Below are 21941 nucleotides of genomic sequence, written 5' to 3'. Positions count from 1 at the left end.
TGAAGCACTGGGTTTACAGCAGAGTGTTGGAGGACTTGGCTTGGACACTCAGCTGAGGACCTAACCCTACATCTGTACTAGTGGGGAGTCTTAGTGTGACCAAAAACCATAAAAGGAGAAAAAAGTGCCCACTAAAACAAATAAATGAAAAAAAAAAACAGCACTTTCCAAAAGACAGGCAGATACGATACCAGAAACCAACACTTTATTCACAAAAGGACAGGAAAAACATCATAAATGCTTTAACTTAATCACCGAAGTCTAAAAGCTGATGAAAATGTAGTGATTAAGTTAAAGCATTTATGATTTTTTTCCTATCCTTTTGTGAATAAAGTGTTGGTTTCTGGTATTGCCTATCTGTTGGAAAGTGCAGTCTTTTTGGTGACTTGGTGGGAGACAGATATAGAGACATCCAGACCCTGGGCTGAGTGTGTCCCCTGTGTGCTGTTAAGGGAAATTGTACTTGATGCAGAGAGGTCTGCATCTGGAAATACTGAGTGTATCCATTTGTATTCCAAGTGTGCATCCCTCTCCAGTGTCAGTGGTGAGGATTCAGGCTCCTTGATTACTTGCCCAGCGTGGGGGCAACACATATTGATGGCCATCACATATTGGCAGCAGTGGTGGGCATCACAACTGGTTGGTAGTGGTGGGATCATCACATGCTCACACACTGGTAAGCAGTGATGCGGATATTGAATTTCTGTAGCCTGTAAGCACTGGTTACTAAAGAAGGTGTTTGTACTCTCAAGCAGCCACATTGTAGACATCCAAAGTTTCATATCACAATAGTTTTATTTATTTACTTTTTGTTAGCTTAGTTAGTCAGGGACAGCAGGCAAGGATGTCAGGGAACCGGTTGGCTGAGATGTGCCAGGATAAAGGACTGGTGCATGCCAACCTGACTAAAGTGGAAATGACTGCAGCCTTTATCACAGCTACTTCACATACCAGCAGCCAGGAAGACAACCAGACTGGCACTGGGAATGTACAGCTCTCAGAAACAGGACAGTTTAACTTTTTCTCAGAGGACTTAAAAATCTGTCTGGAGATAAGGAGACTTGAACTGTAGTCCAAACATTTGGAATTAGAATCAGCAGGGAGATGCAGCATTTGGAGGTAGAAGTAGAATCAGCAGAGAGATTATGACATTTGGAAGCTGAAGCAACTGAGAGGCAGAGGCAACATGAAAAGGAAATGCTGACTCTACACCAGGATCATGGAGGTAATGGGGAAGGGAGTAACTGAACCTCAGAAGCAACAAAGGTCAATGAACTTCTTCCGTAGTACCAAGAAGGTAATAATTTTGATAGCTTTATTCATATACTTGAAAGAGTATGGAAACAGTATAATGTTGACCAATGGCTCTGGGTACAGTTCCTTACTTTCTTACTCCATGGTAAAGCTGTAACTGCTGTTTCTAAATTGTCTGATACTGATTGTTTGGATTATGAAAAAGTGAAACACTGTTCATTACAATGTTTTAAGTTAACACCTGAAGCTTACAGAAGAAAGTTTCATAAGCATAGACGCAAGGCAGATGAAAGTATATGTGATTATATTGCTGAACTAGGCACTTATTTTCATAGGTGGGTGAGTCGGTGTCAGGTTACCACTTTTCAAGGGCTGGTAGATGTTTTGGTGAGGGCACAAGCCCTTAGCACTTTGCCTGAGGACATGAAAATCTGGTTGGCAGACAGAGAATGTAACTCTGCAGATGAGTTGGGGGAAAAGATCTATACTTAGCAAGCAGGACATCACTCCACAGAAAAGAGATGCCCAATGTTGCACATGGATATAAGGGAGTCCATGCTGGGCAGCCTAAACCACCCCAACAGAGTTTGCCTTAAACCAACTGTCATTACTCAAAAAAATGCCTCCTTAGATACTGAGCTCAACTGGATCCTTCTAAAACTTTCCTCCTGGAAGACCAGTCACCTTCTAATAGCAATCACATATCCTCCTTCTCCAGCTTCTCTTAAAAATGTAAGTCCCTTGTTGCTACTATCACTTAAGCTGCCCACAACTATAAAATATTGTTTTTTTTTGGTGATTTTAACCTAACCTACCTAGGTTCCTTGAGAAATAACTTTGCCAAATTCCTAGCCAATATCAACCTTATGCAGTTAGTCAACAATGGTACTTTTCTAAATCTGCAAACCAACAACCACTCCCTCTTTGATTTGCTAATCACTAACAACCCCCCATCATCTCTAATATATCTGTTACTCCACCTTCATTCAGTAACCACTCCCTAATAACCTTCCAAATTATCCACCAGGTACAAAAACTGCCTCCGTACTAGGTACCTTCAGACCTAGATTTACCATCAATACAGGCAACCTCAAAACACCTAGCAATGTTTGACTGGTCTCCCATTACCAGCTTACAGAACTCTATCTCAGCTGCAACATCTGATATAGATACCCTACTTCATATTTATCTCCAGTTCTTCTGTCTGACATAACACTTTTTCAAATACATCAGTCCCCCAGCTCACCACTGAACTGAAAGCTCTGCTCAAACATAGACAATGTGTGGTCTTCATGGAGACAAAACTCAGCAGAAAATCATACTGCCTTTACCTCTCTATGTGTAGTCTAGCTATGCAAGCTATTTGCAGATATAAAACCAAATATTTTAAAAACAACTTGGTCTGTTAGGCAATCCAAACATTTCTGGCAAAATGAAAATATTTTCAAAGGCTGAAAATTCACAGACCCCCACCTCCACTCCTATCACTATTCAAAACTCTGAAGCCCAACTCCCAGCTTCTGACTTTCTCAAGGAAGTCAACCGCCTGCATAATATTGTACCCTCTACCTCCCTCCCAACTCACCCAGTCCCTGTCCTTTAATCCCTTCTTTTATTTTTACAAAATTAGACACAAAAACCTGGACCCCCCCCTACTAGAAAACATACCTCTAGATGCACCTTTTGTTGCAGATGACTTACTCCCTTGGTTTATATCACTCTGCAAAGACTTCCTTACCACACTTCTTCTCCATATTTATAATGTCTTCTTAACTCAAAATACAATACTAGACATATGGAAAGCTACTCCTCTTAGACCCCTTCCCAAACAGCCTCACACAGAAAATGCCTCCCACTACTACCCTATCCCCATCCTCCCTACACTTGGGAAAATAGTTGAAAAAATAATCTACAACCAACTATCCACTGGGCTGGAGCACAGTGAAAGTACTACGGTCAGTTATGGACGAGATCTTTCTCAACATAGATAACATTGACTTTAGCAAAGTTTTGGTCTTATTGATCACGTCCTGCTCTTTTAACATCTCCAAGAAATTGGGCTTAGGCCCAACATTGTCACCTGTTTCCAACATTTCTTAACAAATAGGTATTTCAGATTCACAATACACTCATCCCTATTACCTCTAGCACCCCTTGTCAGAAGAGTGCCCCAGGGTTCCATATTTCCCCCACTGTTGTTTTCAATCATTATTAACAAACTGCTCTCTGATCTCCCTAACCTTTCTGTAACACTTTATGTAGAAGACATGGTTATTCTCTGATACAGTCCATCACATTCAAGTATTCAAACCCAGCTTCAGTCTGATATTCATTCCCTTAATTCTTTGTTAAACAGCCACATGCTACTCCTATACTCCATACAAAATAAAAAGCATGATATTTGGAACTTTACAAAAGCTGAAAAAACTCTTAAAACATCTTACCTTTGCAGATTTCAATGGATCTCCAATAGAAATAACCATGTCCTTTAAATACTTAAGTTTATGGCTAGACCAGTCACTTAACATCTAAAGCCACACTGAAAACACCAGAAAAAAGATCATCTATCTTTTATTCAGGTCCTGGTAAACATCTCTCTTTCTCTCCAAACCAGCTCCAAACCAGTTAGAGCTGCAACAGGCAAAGAAGTCCTCTTTGTTCAACTTGAATACATGCAACTTCTAAAAATACTCATCCAATCTATGGCCCATTGAAAACAAAATATGCTGATTTATTTCCAATTCCCCTCTGTCAGGAACACCCTGCATTACTCTCTTTAAAGCCAAATGGATACAAGTCTCCCACAGAGATGAGATATCCTTAAGGTCTTTTCTTTTCATAGCATTTCAACTTGGCGCCTTCCCACATCTTGCAGACAAAATCCATAATAAATCTACCCCCTACAATTTCTGCAACCTCTCCCAATCAAACTAAACTGCACTGTAATGACCATTCCTTCTGTATTCTTGCATCCAGACTCTGGCAATCCCTACCCCCTCACTTAAAAGAAATCTTCTCTTTCCCTGTGTTCAAAGCTGAGCTGAAATTATATCTACATTAAAAATCTGACTGCAAGTCCTTTTCCATTGGACACATAACCTAACTCCCTCCTCATGTGTATCACTCCTACTTTGATCCTCTGTTCTAATTTGCTGCTTTTCTCTCATATTTACTACTAAAGTTAATTTACATTTTCTACTCTGGTAGTAATATTTACATATTGTATAAATTGTGTATGGGATTATCTACCTTCTGTGATTAAGCTGTGAATATATTATGTTTTATTTTTTATTGAATTTCTTCACCCATGTTGTGCCTGAAAATGTAGAAGTTGTGATCAATGTACTACCCTGGTCAGCAAACTAACTACATAAATGAAATAGGATTTCCAAGGCAGATCAGTCCAAGGGCCACTAAAATCTGACCAGCATCTACTCTCATATGGCACCTCCTGCCTCCAGGAGGATAACACAAGATAGGTTCAGGGAAAATGTATCACAAAGCATCCAGTTAGCAAGATTCACCTTACAGGTAATGAGGATTTAACTTTATTAAATATGAACTGATAGCTTATTCCAGAGATAGGCTATGTATTGGGAGATAGAGTTATCATAACAGCATGTTGTCTTGATCATTTCTTATTGCATTTTAATTTTTTAGTATGGGGGTTTACGGTGCTGTTAGTTTTGTGAAAGTATAGGAGGTCATAAACGTCAGGGTCCTTCATGGACCTAATACTAAATATAAATCACCACAGAGGAATCTATAAGACATTGAGTAAGGGATGAAGATTCAAGCCTGTTTTGTAGCCTGAGACTCAAGGCTTGTGATTTTTTTTTTTATTTCGGTTACGTACTTCTGTATCTTTTCATTTGTATGATATAAAACTTTTTCTTTCTAATTTTAATCAAGTATTATTGTAGATTAACATGTTGATAGCACACAAGTAACATTGACAATCCACTTGAATCCATTATGGTTCTATATGCATTTCACAGTTATCTTAATAAGAGAATATACACATCTGTATCCCAGTACCACTCACCAGCTTGGGAATTCTGCAATTAACTAGCTATACATTCAGCTGGCATTATTTTCTTTCATGAGATCTATGCTGCTCTGTAATCACCAATGCTTTGAAGTTTAAATGATTTTTGCAAAGTATGCAAATTTCTGCAAAAAAATTGATTTAGACTTCTCTGACACAACTACACTGGGCATTAATCTATATGTTTTGACAACCATCACATTTAGTAACACAAAGACTTCAGTGTGCCATCATTAATATTTTGAAAAAAGCTTTTTTATAAAAATAACAAGAATATATAATAGAGAAGGAAGAAAGGAGGGAAAACATGATGCACAGATGGGAAATTTAACCACAGTCATAGTTACATAAATCAAGCCGCGGTGGTGCAGTGGTAGCGCTGTTGCCTCACAGCAAGAGGTTCTCCCGTTTGATTCTTGGCTAGAGCGCCTTCTGTGTGGAGTCTGCATGTCCTCCCCATGGTCGAGGAGCGTTCGAAAGACATACGTGAATGGGCATGCCATCATTGAAGGTTGGGTATCGAGCTGGCTCCTTGGCACTGTAAAAATCTACTGCCAGTTAGTGGTGACCCCTAACAGGGAAAAGCCGAAAGAAAAACAACAACAACATAGTTACATAAATCATATTAAGTTAAATAGGTGAAGTAATACACATGCAATTCATTGATAATATTAGCCTTCAGCAATTCACAATCCATATATATATATATATATATATATATATATATATATATATATATATGGGTCCCATTCAGAAGACCGAAACGCCGATTGCCCGACGCGGAAATCACCGACGCCAGATGACCGACAGGTACGTATACCGACAGGGTGATTCGCCGACAGTGGAAAGACCGACAAGGGTAACCTGCGATCGCGACCCGGTAAGTGTGCGATAGTGACGGAGGTAGGAGTGGTCAGGTAAGTGAGTTAGCGTTAGGGTGCAGGTAGGTGGAGTGTGCGATAGTGTCGGAGCTTGGGCTAGGGGTGGGTAAGTGAGTTAGGGTTAGGGTGCAGGTAGGTGAAGTGTGCGATAGTGTCGGAGCTTGGGCTAGGGGTGGGTAAGTGAGTTAGGGTTAGGGTGCAGGTAGGTGAAGTGTGCGATAGTGTCGGAGCTTGGGCTAGGGGTGGGTAAGTGAGTTAGGGTTAGGGTGCAGGTAGGTGAAGTGTGCGATAGTGTCGGACCTTAGGGTTAGGGTTTGGGTCAGGGCTAGTGTGTATGGTATGTAGTGTCGCGTGTTGTTTACGTTCCGTGTGTCGGTGATTTGGTGTTCGGTGTTTTGCGTTGTCGGGTTTGTGTCGGGTTTGTGTGTTTTCGGTTATTTGGCGTCGGTGAGTTTTGTGTCGGGGAATCGGCGTGTCGGTGTTTAGAAGTAGACCCATATATATACCCAGTCCTCTAACTACACAGACTTCTTTGATCTATACATGTAGGAATATGCATGAAAATAACCTTTTTCAAGCAGAAGCATATTATGGATATTTTAAACAGCAATCCTTATAGTTTGGTTAATATTAATTTTATAAATATCATAGTAGTTTGACTAGTGAACTTTGTAGTATTATTTTATGTTATGTTATGTTATGTGATGTTATGTTATATAAAGTGTCAGATTAAGTTTAATATTAAACAAGTGCTAGAATGGAAGGAAGTCTAGCTGACTTTGAAATTTAAAACAATGATTCCCACGGGTCTTAATACAGACCTTAATTGGAAAGTATATTTTAATTAGGAACATACTTGCAGTTAAAAATTATTTAATTTCATTTCATTTAATTCACTACCTGCAAGTTTTTGATAATAATTTTTATCTCAGTTTTGTTGTTGATGGATTTATTGTATATTAGTTTCTTTATTGTTTTATTTCCTGTTACTGTTGTTTATTATTTATTTTCATGCTTTTTATGTTATTACTTTATTGCTATTACTCATTAATAAGAATGTATTTATTGTTGGACTATATAATGGGGAAGTATATATTGCTGATGTGGATGACTACAGTTAAGAAGCCCTAGGGTCTTTTGAATCTGTAGTGGGGAGACAAAAAAGGAAAGGAAGAAGTAATTAGCAAAAATGCTATAGTTAAATTATTTTATAGTACTCAGAACGTGTAGAATAAAAAAAGTTTAATTATAAAGTTAATTATATTTGTTGTGACACCTGCAGTATATTCACTAAATGCAAGCTATGTATAAACCATTAGTGTACCCAGGCCTGTGTTTAATTGTAGGTGTGCCATTAAGTACAAAAAGGAAAACTTGACTATTGAAATAGTCCATTTGTTCCCCCCAAGTTAATGTTTTTAGTGAGATATTCACTGTATGAAATACTTGCAAGAAATTCTGCTATAGGTAATTCATAGGTAATGTGTACAGCTGGAAAGTTACCATTAACTAGTTAATTTTTGAAATTGGAAAAGAAGAAGAAGTAGAGAAAGAAAGTACATAGAAAATATGTCTTTAGGGTACTCAAGTAGCATGTAGTATATAATTATTGTTACTGCTTTCCATGAAGTGTAATCTGCTAAATATTTTAAATTCACAGACTACAAAGTTGAAATTAGTTTTGCAGTAATAACACATCACTATGGCATTCCTACAGGGTTTTATTACTGTAACAGTAATGAAATACTTACTGAATGTCCCTGAACACTGCTCCTCTACTTCTCTGCCCAGTGGACAGGTGGCTAGACTACTGCCACTGCAGGTCATTGTGCTAGTGATGACATTATCCATTAGCACGTGTTACGCCGGTCAGTTTACCAGATCTGTTCAAACATCGATCTTTCTAAAAGACTCTCTTGCTGCAGCTTTCTTCTTCTCTGTATAGCGGGAACAGTAAATATAAAGGAAGACCTTTACTTCCTAGGCACGCCGATATGGGGTTGTGCCCTGAGCTTTCACAGGAGAAATGCTATGTCCAGAGTCAAAAGCAAAATGCTACCGATTGTGTGAAAGTGAGACACCTAGAGTATCTAACGCAATGCGATTGTAAGAAGCTCAGGTAGCTGAAGGGTTGTGTGGGTACATGCAAAGCACATCAACACATACACAACTCTGACAGGTGTGTTTGTATGTGTGCATGCAACTATGATTGCATTTCCATGATGATACAAACTTGCATACATTATTCATGTGCATGATAATGCAATTTAAAGAGAGGTATGCATTTATGTAAGAAATTTGCAAACCGAATACATTTGTTAACATTTTGTGAGAGTCACCATTTTGTCTGCCATTGGTTATCGCATTCCTGTGAAGATTATTGGAAAGCCAAAGTTAAATCAAATTGCTTATGAAAAATACAGTTTAGGACAAAAGGGGGAGAATAAACTCAGACTACTGTAAAATAATAAAAACAGTATAGGAAGCACTTCCATGGTACTGGTAAAATACACTTTTATTATTGCAATTGCCACATTATTAAATCAATCATGTTATGAGTAAATGTTGTACTATATGCTGCAGTTAACACTTTTTCATGTTTGTTGGAGCTAGTTGCATCTGGCAGTGGCAATGCACAGGACCATTTTGCAGAGATTGTACTGAATTTCATGCAATGAAACATCACAGACTCTTTTCCCTCCTACAAACTATTGCATGTCTCGATTCCTTTTACATATTTCTGGCAGTCTGTCAAGCATGTTGTTTAGCATTTCATTTTACATTTCAGCACTTTATGACCAGACACATAAGAACCCCCCCCCCCCCACACACACACACACACACACACACAAGCAGACACATTTGCAGAAAAAGAAATTTACAAAAATCTACTGAAATAATGTTGCTGTACTATTGACACTGCAGTGCTGGACATGAATCATACAAGTAGGTGGAGTGCTTATGCTTTATTTGTCTCAGGGCAGTGTTACCCTAGTAATACTAACATTCATACTTCTACAGATAATGTGTTGCAGCATTAAGGAGAAAAACATAGGAATGATAACTTTAATCCTGAGGATAACCATATCCTCGTGGATGCAAAATGTATGGAGAATGTCTGTTTGGAAAAGGGAGTTCTAGACAGGCAGACCAAGCTAAAGTGTGGAATCAAGTACTGGCTGTCAAAAAAAGCTATAAAGGGAAGAAAGTGAACATTAGCATAGTGTAGGAAGACAGCTAATCCTATAGTGATCTATGCCAATAGTTAAGCCCAGCAGAATGCAATTGCTCATAATACTATGGAGGGGGGGGTGATCCTTCCACTGCCCAGCGTCGAGCAGCTGATGATGAGTATTTTCTCTCACTATAAAGAGATGACTACCATGCAGAGGACAATGAAAATGGAGCTTCTCAAGATAATACAGATGCCATCAACTTGGTGCTCCTTCATAATGCACATGCACAGGTCATTACAGAAAGTCAGCGCCGTTGTGCAGTATGTCTTAATCTGACATTTGTTTTATTGAATGATTGCGTGACTACATATCAGTTTTGAAATGTTTCCCCATCGGGTACTTCAGCATTGGCAACAGCAGAAGTACAAGAGCATACAGTAAGTAGTATGTATGGATTTTATTCATTTCCACATGTATTATCCCTTATTCAGGGATTTCCTGAAATGGGGTTAATGAGGCATACTGAATTAAAACACGTATTATTTGTTCACAAGTATGAAGTCACAGGAAGCATTAACGATCGGCTGGGGTGCAGCACAGTAGGCTGATGTTGATAGCAGGACAGCTGTCGACAATGACAGCATTTTTCTCAAACTAATGACATAGATTAAGGATAGTGGCACACAGCTGAAAAAGTGTACTGACAGGACCTGCTCCCCCTGAACTCCTAAATAACTTGAGAATTAGTGAAGCTGACTCAGCTATATTGCACCATACAAAATGCCATTGCCAGAAAGAGTTCGATTCAGCACAGCTCAACAACATTTCAGACATACATATTGAACCTCTGAAGGAAGAAATTACAATGGCAAAAGTTCAGTCGCCTGCTGTGTAGCATAGCATGTCCACAAGAGTGATAGATGAAGACATTAATCACAGTTGTCTCCAGGGAAATATAAGACCTTGTATGCACATCAATGGATGTGTTGTGAAATTGTTCAGGGATTGGCTACTGCAACTGAGAATCTGGTACAGATGGTTGTAGTGCTGTGGGGTATACATGAAGAAATTCATCAATACATGCAAATGGCAGAGTCCAGAGACAATGCCATGATGATTCCCATGTAGAGCTTGCTTACTCAGAATGCATCCAAACCAGTTTCTATCCACACACTGGTGAGGACTTACTAGACACACCTGATAACCATGGCAGTATGGCAGAGACCATGCTGGCATTCATGGTGGACATGGACAGTTTGGAATCCTAGTACTGTTGTATTTCATAGCATAGGCTAGATTCAGATCTGCAGAATCTAGGCTTCCTGGCTTATATTGAGCACTAAAACCAGCCATCCTACATTAAGAAGGCCCTCCTGCACCATTGTGGCAGAAGTGTGCAGTCATCTGAGTTGGTGATTTTTGGTAAAAGGCTCAGTTTTGGGCTTTCCCATTGCGTAGTTAGTGTTACAACTGTTTCATTTCATTTGTATTTAAGTACATTTACATAGTTTTTCACTCAGTTTGGCAGAGCTGCTTTGAGTTTGGTGACTTAGCCAGAGACTTGGAATGAATCTAAACTAAATCAGAGGCACCACCTGTAATCTAAAAAAAAAAAGTATATTTAAAGCAAGCACTGCACTGTTTGAACTGCGTTCTGCTTAATTAGTGTTCCATTTTTTACTGTTGTTGCTGCTTTGACTATTATTTTATGCACTTTGATATCCTAGTACTACTGTATTGATTAGCCTAAGCTATAATTTAGATCTACTGAATCTAGGCTGTTTGTTAATAACTGAACACTAAAATCAGCCATCCTACATTAAGAAAGCCCTCCTGCACTCTTGTGGTAGAAGTATGCAGCCCAGGACACATCTGAGTTGGGGATTGTTGGTAAAAGGCTCAGTTTTGAACTCTCCCATTGGCTTGTTAGTGTTACAACTGTTTAATTTAATTTGCATTTAAGCATCATATTTGTGTGTAGCTGCTCACTGTGAAATGGGGTTTAGTTCGGCCATGCATACATGCAAATGCTTAGAAACAAAAATTTTCCCCTGATACCTGCTAGTCACCCTTATTAGCTCCACTGCCTCTCTGTTAGAAATGCAGTTGCACATTGATACCCAGTGAGCAACCCAGCTGTGCTTTTTATGGCATTGCCATAGTCTTCAGCCCTTAGATATCTACAGGATAGCCACCCTTGTCGGTCGGTCTTACAAGGAAATCCTGGTCCGCCATACCCATCCCCACTAGTCACTATAACATATACCTTCCATAATGGATAGACAGTTTCCCACCATTTCTCCAGCCAACCTGATTTGACATGAGCATCCTGAGGCAATGCAGCAATTGCCTCATGTACACTGACAACCACTTGCTCCTAAAGCAAACAAATACAGTATGTGAGAGATGTAACTATGCCATGAAATTAGAATCAGTCCTCTCATAATACAACAAACAAGACATACAACAGGTTGTCAGCACACACACCTTCTCTCTCATACAAGAGAAGGTTAAGACACATAAACCTGCATATGCGGAGGTAATCACTAAGAGACACCAAAAGACCAGAGACCTCCCAATCACAAACATACACATTCTGGTACATGAACAGAATCCACCACCACACACAACAGCACAAATATCAGTGTCTCAGAAATTAAGCCCCTAAGGCAAAACACCTTCAAAACCAAATGTTTTGGTTATAGGTGACTCAGTAGTGAGACACATAGATGTCCCCCTCACCAGGTTGAACAAGTAGAAGGTCACAGTCAGCTGCCTGTCAGGTGCTAGGATCTGTCAAATCACACACACACTCAAGTCACTCAGCAATAATTACCGTTATGACTCTGTCATAGTACATGTTGGTATAAATGACTTGAGATGTACTTCCCTGGACAATATGAAGAGAGACATGGCTGAACTTTCAGATTATGTGCCCCAGGCAGGTATATCCCTAGCCCTAAGCAGCATTCTATCTTCACTGAGGATGATGCCACAATACAGACAAAAAATGATTTATTTTGATAATTGGCTTAGCTTCTGGTGTCACTCCAGGGGGATCTAGTATCTATCTCCCTGGGAAGACATAGTCTACAGTCCATGCTGTTTTGTCAGAGATGGCCTTCACCTGTCTTCTCAAGGCTTTAGAATACTGAAAAATATGCTTTCCTTCCTCATAGTGCCCTTTTTAGGCAATGTCCAAATAACAAAACTTCCAACATAAAATAAATCCAGTAAAGACAAAGTCAAGGTCATGCTGCTTAATGCTAGGAGCTTAAACAGCAAACTGCACTCCCAGGAAGCCCTCCTCAACTTGGAAGATGCTGACATTTCTGTAGTCACAAAGACTTGGTTCAAGGCCACTGATAGCACCCCAGCCATAAAAGGCTGTAATGCCATTCACATGTCCAGACCCCAAAACAAGCATGAAAGAAACAAAGGTGGAGGTGTAACCATATTCATCAAATTCAAATACACCTCAAGACTGGAGCTACTCCAGGTCCAAATAACTATAGGAAAAGCACCCTTCTACATCATCGCTAGCTGCAGGACCCAGGCGAAGCACACCACCTACCTGGACTTGCTAGAGTCACTCAACATGCAGCAACATACAGCCAGATACCCTGGTCATGGGAGATTTCAACTATCCTTCCATCAATTGGGAGATATACACAAATGCAAACACGATCACTATGAGGTTCCTGGACTTTGCTAATTCAAATGCCTTGGAACAGTTGTTCCAGACCCCAACAAGGGCTCAAATGTCCTGGACCAAGTGCTCACCAACATGGGGGGGGGGGGCATTGCACTATCCCCTGTGTGTTGTCCTCCTTAGTAAGGTCAGACCATAAATCTGTCTCATTTGAAGTAAATTTCAAACCTGACACTCCCACGGGAGTAAAAAAAAAACTGAAAAATTTCCCGAAAGCAAGCTATTGCCTACTAAGCGATGGTATAAAAAATTTTAAAGGCCCTGCCAACATAGACAACAATGTCTGCTATGCAGAGGAATACACAATTGCCCTATATAGCCACGTAAACAAATGCATTTACTCTGCCGTACCTAACAGGAACAAAACCATGTCTTGCAGAAAAAACAAGTCATCCTGGTGGACTCTAATTATAAATAAGTTATACAACAAAAGAAAGAAACTGATATCTAAGAACAAGAGGGAACTAACTCAACAGAAGGAGAATACCCTCCACAGTTTGAACAAGCAAATGAGGCATCTTGTTAAGTCCTCTAATGATAGCTACAAGTATAAATTAAAATCTCTAGCTAAAGACAATCACAAGGCATTCTTTAGCTATGTCCGTAGCCTAAGAGGGAATGCCCAGCTGTCTATCAAACTTATACTAAATGGTACCACTCACACCAAACCTGAGGAAATTGCCAACCTGCTAGGCGACAGATTTGGTGATAACTTCACTCACCCATCCCCACCTGACATACCCCAAATCAGTCCCAACACCAGTCCTCTACAGAGCATCTCCAAAGACCAGGTCATACAAGCTCTCTCTAATGCCAAAATTGCAGCTTCATTGGGACCAGATAACATCCTACACTGCCTATTCAACAATCTAAAACAAGACCTAGCAGGACCTTTGGCACTCTCTTCAACTATAGCCTTAAATGTGTCTTTGTCCTGGCAAAGTAGAGAACAACAACAGTAATACCCTTGCACAAAGGAGGTCCATCAAGCTAACCCTGGTAACTATCGACCCATAAGCCTAACAAGACTTACCTGCAAGGCCATGGAAATCATGGACCTTATCTACAAGGACATAGGCAACCTTCAGACTCTTGATCTGACCCAGTTTGGCTCCATCCAGGGTAGATCTTACTTACTAAATCTGGTGGACTTCTTTCAGAATGTCACCAAAGCCCTGGATGAGATCAAAATGGTACATACCACCTATCTTGATTTAGCCAAGGCTTTTGACACAATCCCATGTTCAGGTATCATGGAGAAGCTTTCCCAGCTTGGGATCAACCCATATATTACTAGATGGGTAGCAAACTGGCTCACTGACAGAATGCATACTGTCAAAGTTGGGATTCCACCTACACCAGTATACCAGTTACCAGCAGGGTACCACAAAGATCTGTACTGGGCCCTCTACTGTTTAGAATCTATTTCTATGAAGCAAGCCCAGGTGAAGGCAGATGGCCTGTGACTTACTGAGTTTAGAAATGACTGTAAACTGGGCACAATCATAGAGTCCCCCAAAGATGTTAGCATATTACAGAAAGGGATGGCGCAGACAAATGATTGATGCCAAACTCATGGACTAAAACTTAATGCAAAACAAATCCTCATTATCCCCTTTGGCTAAGAAGTAGCCCCTGCTAATTATGATATAGATAGCACCCCTCTAAGCACAATCTCAGTGATGTGAGACTTGGGAACACAGGTTGAAAGCAATCTAAACTTTGATCACCATGTGTCTGTAGTGGTAGGAAACACATTCTACATTGCCCATCTCATAAATAAGGGCATTGCATCAAAGACCAGAGAGGTTATACTCGAGCCATATCAAACCACGAATTGAGTACAATACTCTCTTTTGTATGTACCTCAACAGACACCTACAGTAACTGGAGAGACCACAGAAGATTCTAACCAAGAGATCCAGAGCCTCCAAAACATGACATACATGGAAAGACTGAAAGCCCTGTCACTGTACTCTGGATCATATAGGCTGCTGAGAGGCGACCTATGCCTGACTTACAGTGCAGTCCTAGAGCCTCCCCTAATGGAAATGCTGCACATCCTCTAATCAAATGGTACAAGAATAATTTGCTCCAGAGATCTCAGCCTAGCCTGTGACATCAAAAGCACATGCTGTAGAGACAGATATATCTCCCAGCAATTACTGCTCCTCTGGAATAAACTCCCACTCCATGTGAAGCAGAGCTCCTCAATGACCTTATTCAAGTGCAACCTTTAAAACTGAATGGGTGACTGTAAATTCATCTTGGGGGTGGCACCTCTGTCCCTCATGGACAGGGACAGTCAGTGCTGATCACAGTATTGATCTGCTAACAATGTCTGACTAACTTTGGTCAATAAGAGTATTCTGGGTTTTTACATGGCTTGGCTTGTAAAGCTCCCAGGGCCATTAGCCTAGTAACCTCCTGTGAAACTATGTGGGACATGCACAGTGGGTGCCACAACCTAGTGCTGCTTCCATGGATATGGATTACTTCATGATTCAGCCAACTGGGCATCATTGGATTTCTAAACCATATAGGGTAGGACTTCTCAGTAAATTGAGAACCAATCTACACCAAACATGGTAAAGAAACAACATATTCACCAGAAAAAAAAACAAAAAAAAATCACCACTGGAAGCTGTCGAGTCAGACTGACTAAGTGCTTGTTACCTCCAAATAAGTCCAAAACTGCTGTTCATAAAAGCAAGAAATACTTATTGTAGAAAGCAATGAACTGAGCACTTTTGCCCACCATAAACCTAGGGCATCATCAGAGTTGAAAACAGCACATCACTCAATCCTTAAGTAAGGAAAATCAAACACAGGTGACCCTTATCTAATATAACTACTTAAGGACATACACCATATCATAAAAAAATCATTCTGAAAAAACATATAAAAATTTACACTTTAAAACCTTGTATGTTGTCAGGTATGTGGATACCTTATAATAAAAACTTTGTGTTATATTAGCAGTGTCGAAGGCATTATTTTAACTGTGCTCTTAGCTTCAATATACTGCTAATAGAACAAGCTTCATTAATACCATGGCTAGCCATGGCATTCAGTCTTTGTTGCCATGCCAGTTCTTTATTTTCCAACATATTTTTTGCATCCTCCCCACGGTTATTGATTTGCACTCTATCTATAATAAAGAATAACATTTTTTTTAAATGGGTGCATTTGGTAGAATGGACATAGAGACGATTAGTGGCTTTCTTGTTTTTTATATCTCTTGAGTGTTCTGCCTTAAGTTCCCTCAATTTTCTAGTAGTTTTTCCTACATAGAATGCCATACAGGAAATGCAGTAAGCTACATAAACCACATAATCTGTATTACAGTTACACTACCCAGGATAACATAACATTCTATTGTATCCAGGAATGACAATATATGGACCATCATTAACATATTTACACATACTAGTGTTACATTACTTAAATATATTCTCATTTAAAAGTCATTATACATTCATTTGCATATGACTGGCTCTACAGCTTTTTGTTGATTGCATAAATGCACAGCATATGCCTATGAATTACACCTCATCAGAGCTTGTATACAACTAGCTCACATCATGGCTGCACACATGCATAATGATTATGAATATTGTCTTATAATAATTCACATAGCTTTCTGAATTCTGTTTTTTTGTAGATGGAGCAAGACATCTGTGTAAAAAGTCTGACATACTTTTGGCTAAATCAAAAACGGATAATGACCTTACTTTTAAGAAGCTATGAAATTAGGTCAAATTTGTTAACACTGAATGCCTGCGTTCAATGTGGTTAGTAAAAAAGTTATTACTCATATACTTTTTTCTTTGTCAAATTTCATTAATTTAAACAAATACAATGGTTATGTCTTTTTGGAAATGTTTTTACTTGAAAAACAATAAACTTACAATATGTTACAAGACCAATGAATTATCTGATTCTGGAAAATAAGTTGTTTTACTGGATACTTCATAGGGTTACAAGTTTGTCTTCACAAAGTTAAATATAACACTTCATTATGCATTTTTTCAAAATTTTCCTACTCATTTTTAGCACAGTCAGTATATAGCTATGCCTTATGAAGTAACATGTTTGTTTACTTACAAGCATGTGGTATTTGTTTATGAACATTCCCCAGTTTCACAACTAGAGAACTGGTTATTATAGGCCTGGACCCTTACAAAGTCTAAGACACTATCAGTAGATTTGGATCGTACTAGGTGGTGTAAGATGGTAATCCCTTTTGCAGTATATAGCAGTGACCCTATTGCACAATGGCAGACATATAGTAATGCAACAATGAAAAGATGGGCACCCATAGTGTCTTTAGTCATTCTGGGCCCACATTTTGAAGTTCTTGAAAAGGTATCTTAGACATTTCTTCAAGATGTTCAAAAGGTCTGCACTTATAGCAAGCAGTTAAATTTGTTTTTCATATTACTTGCTACTTTATGTCACTTGCAATGTGCATAATTTTCTTAGAATATGCATATTATAGGCCCATGCATCAGTCTATGTGTGTCATATGTGTAATGCAGTGTAGTAAAAGGGCAGAGATTCAACTGACACTGTATGCAGTGTAGGCTTACAAAATGGACTTACATTGCATCGCAGAATTTTGTTGCTCCCTTTATTGTAATTCAGAGACTCGGAAGTCTGAACTCCAGAATAATGAACAAAACGTCCAAAAATACGGAGCAGTGAATGTCAGGCATTGCTGTTATCCTTTGAAGTTTTTTTCTGCATGGGGCATTGGGGGGTGGGCAAGACTACCACACACCCCAAAATTATATATATACTAACTCTGAGCTTGCTTTACCACAGAGAAAAGGGAATATTCTGAACAATAACCAAATGAAAACTGCAAAATATGGATAAACTCCACAGGACCCAACAAAGCAGTCACCAATGACAAAACAAAATATGTTTAATAAGGTGAAATACCAGTACTGCATGATGGTTTCTTATTTTTTTTTTCTGAAATTGTCAGTGTTATCTACGTTATGGAACAATCATTACTGTTCTGATATATAAGTATATAATAACAATAAAATGGTAACCAGATGAGTTCACTAGACACAGAGATCATTTTCAGGTGTGTTGTGGGAGCAACGTTTGGTTGTTACTCACTGCCATAAAGTTGAAAAATGGAGGCTTTGGAAATCCAGCACCAGATTAACGTAGGGTCTAGGTTTTTTAGCACACAGTTTTATACAGTGATCCAAACTGACAAAGGTTTAATACTGTACTTCAATATATATGAAATATGAGTTTGTTGTATTTAATCATAAAACTGTTCTGGAAGTCTGTTATGTGCAATTTATAGTCACCTAAATAGTGTTTCTGTATAACATCATAAACAGTTATAAATAAGAAACCTTCTAAAAATGTAGTTGTTTAGAAAAAAGTATGCCTACTTCAATGCAACACTCTGCAAAATGCAATGTTCATGCTGTTGTGTCTGTAGCTGCAATTTTATGTCAGTATTTTGTAATGTAACACTTCATAAAATGGGGGTAATATTTTAATATCTCATTATATATTGTCATGGTAATTAAAAAAAACATGAATAGGAAAAGTACCATAAATCAAAGTAACTGTCATACTGCTAAGGGTTATGACAGTGGGTATGACAGTGACAAAGTATTTCCACTGCACTTAGATAACAACTTACTTTGACAAGTCCTTTTGACATTCTGAGTGTGTAGAGCCATCTGTCTATTCACTATCAAACTTGACTTGAAACAACCCAAGGGATAACTACTATATATGCCTTTATTCTGTATTAGAAAACTATATTAAAACCTTACATAAAAATTCAAAATTAGGGTTGTTACTGAGTCAAACAAAAAGGAAATGTACATTTTTTGCTGGGCTAGTTATCCATTATTGCTAACAAAGCTGATATTGGCCTGAGTTATTAGTGCGATTTACATCATTCAAAATAATTGCTTAGCTGTTAGAATACACACTTATTCTAATACAAAACATTTATTTTATGCTCATTTTCAGACACAAATGATTGCTGGAAGTGTTCATCTGAGTACTGGTCAAATGAAAACCATGATAGGTGCATCCTTAGGACAACTGACTTCCTGTCCTATGAAGAGCCACTGGGAATAACTCTAACTACAATTTCTGTTTCTTTCACATTTGTGACAGGATCACTTCTATGTATATTTATTAAATTCCGTACCACAGCTATAGTTAAAGCTAATAATCAAAAAATTAGTTACATTCTCCTCATTTCACTCATGCTATGCTTTCCTTGTTGCTTGATATTTATTGGATATCCAATACGATTAACCTGTATGCTTCGTCAAACTGCTTTTGGGGTAATATTTTCAATCTGCATCTCTGCAATATTGGCAAAGACAGTTACTGTTGTAATTGCATTCCGTTCCACAAAACCAAATAGTAAAATGAAGAAATGGCTTGGACCAGTAATCCCTTACTGTACCATTACAGCTGGCTCACTTGTTCAGTTAACTATATGTAGTTTATGGCTAATTGTGTCACCTCCCTTTCAAACAGTGAACAAAGAATCATATCATGAGAAGATAGTCATTGAGTGTGATGAAGGCTCTAGATCAGCCTTTTGGTGCATGCTGGGATATCTTGCTCTTCTAGCTAGTATAAGCTTTATTGTGGCATTTCTTGCAAGAAAACTGCCAGATGCTTTCAATGAGGCAAGGTTCATCACTTTCAGTATGTTGGTGTTTGCTAGTGTTTGGGTCTCATTTATCCCTGCATATTTAAGTACACAAGGAAAATACATGGTGGCAGTTGAAATTTTTGCCATTTTGTCTTCTGGTTTTGGATTGCTTGCTTGTATATTTCTACCAAAGTGTTATATTATTCTGCTACATCCTGCTATGAATACCAGAGAGAGTATCATGGGAAAGTCTGCTATTACTAACAGAATGTTTTAAGCATTCCTGTGTTATGCATTTATTGTTATATTTGCCATTTATTATTTTATACATACACATACACACCCACACCTATGGGTGGCTGTGTATGTGTATGTATGTATGTGAAGTCTACCTGATACTTTGCTGTTTGCTATATATCCATGTAACATTATAACACGTTATGTCAGTCTTTCATTTTAAAGTTACAATGTCAAGCAAAATGGGTTATTAGGTGATTAATCTGTCTTGCTAATGTCAACCAATAAAATTATTAAGTGATTTAATCTGTGTTGCTACTGTGTAGTAAATATTGGAAATATGGCTGTTAATGAGAATGAGCATGTTCTACCCATGAAACATAAATAAATGAATAGAATGCTAAAGTGGAGTTACACAATTACCTTGCTTCATGAGAGTTTTTCTCCAAAATCCTGTATTGGAAACTCCCCTCCTATGATCTGCAATACTTCATATATGATACAAGTTATACAAAAAAGATTAAACATGAAAAGTTGTGTGTTAAGACAGTAAGCTATGCAGTGGTGTGTTAGATTACAATGTATAGCTGTTGATGCTGATTTGCATTACAAATATTATTAATAAATGGTATTCCATTTGCCATAAAAATATACCAGTAGCATGTTGCAACAAAAAATATATCTCTGTAAGCATGCCACATAGACCCAGGACATTAACAAAAGGAATGTTAATATGTTCAAGAGCTTTTTAGTGATGTACTGCAAGAGAAGATAGTGCATTGCTGTTTTTGGGAAATTGCTCAATGTATGAACATTATATGCATAACATTTTCACAATATTGTAAAACAGCAATGTTACTAAGCAATTTATATGAAGTCTACCTGATACTTTGCTGTTTGCTGTATATCCATGTAACATTATAACACGTTATGTCAGTCTTTCATTTTAAAGTTACAATGTCAAGCAAAATAGGTTATTAGGTGATTAATCTATGTTGCTAATGTCAACCAATAAAATTATTAAGTGATTTAATCTGTGTTGCTACTGTGTAGTAAATATTGGAAATATGGCTGTTAATGAGAATGAGCATGTTCTACCCATGAAGCATAAATAAATGAATAGAATGCTAAAATGGAATTACACAATTACCTTGTGCAGAAACTTGAAAATCCAGAAAAGTGTTTTCTTTTGAAGGAGGAGCTTAACACAGGAATATGCAAAACTTGGATTTATTTGAGTATTGGAGTGTATTTGTTGCTCCCTGCTCCTATACAGTATTGGTGCTGCATTTATTGCTCCCTGCTCCCATACAGTATTGTTGGTGCATTTGTTGCTCCATGCTCCCATACAGTATTGGTGTTGCATTTGTTGCTCCCTGCTCCTATACAGTATTGGTGCTACATTTGTTGCTCCCTGCTCCCATACAGTATTGGTGTTGCATTTGTTGCTCCCTGCTCCCATACAGTATCCAGACTCTCCCTTAGGTAGAATACCATAGCTACAACATTGTTCAATTACATTATATCACTAGCTGTTTTAGCCCCATTTACTTTATGTTTTATGCATTTTACAGATGTGTTATTAACTCATTCAGTCCCAAACACAAGGAACCTAATTAACAACGTTGCTTCCTTAAATAATGTAAGCCAAGAAACCACTTGCTTCATGAGAGTTTTTCTCCAAAATCCTGTATTGGAAACGCCCCTCATATGATCTGAAATACTTCATATATGATACAAGTTATACAAAAAGATTAAACATGAAAAGTTGTTTGTTAAGACAGTAAGCTATGCAGTGGTGTGTTAGATTACAATGTATAGCTGTTGATGCTGATTTGCATTACAAATATTATTAATAAATGGTATTCTATTTGCCAAAGAAATATAACAGTAGCATGTTGCAGCAAAAATATATATCTCTGTAAGCATGCCACATAGACCCAGGACATTAACAAAAGGATTGTTAATATGTTCA

General features: G+C 38.3%; 1 protein-coding gene across 1 annotated transcript in view; it reads left to right on the top strand.

The window, feature by feature from the left end:
* LOC122808230 (extracellular calcium-sensing receptor-like) overlaps window positions 1-20006 on the top strand; it is a 77009-nt gene extending 57003 nt beyond the window's left edge. Inside the window, exon 4 of the mRNA XM_044079193.1 lies at window positions 19087-20006. Coding sequence (XP_043935128.1) covers window positions 19087-20006 — 920 coding nt within the window. The remainder of the gene's footprint in view (window positions 1-19086) is intronic.
* Window positions 20007-21941: the final 1935 nt, after the last annotated feature.

The sequence above is a fragment of the Protopterus annectens genome, chromosome 8.part0 (assembly GCF_019279795.1).
Source record: "Protopterus annectens isolate FY-2018-M chromosome 8.part0, PAN1.0, whole genome shotgun sequence".
Taxonomy (NCBI): domain Eukaryota; kingdom Metazoa; phylum Chordata; order Ceratodontiformes; family Protopteridae; genus Protopterus; species Protopterus annectens.
The sequence above is the reverse complement of the archived record's forward strand: the minus strand, read 5'-3'. Positions and strand labels throughout refer to the sequence as shown.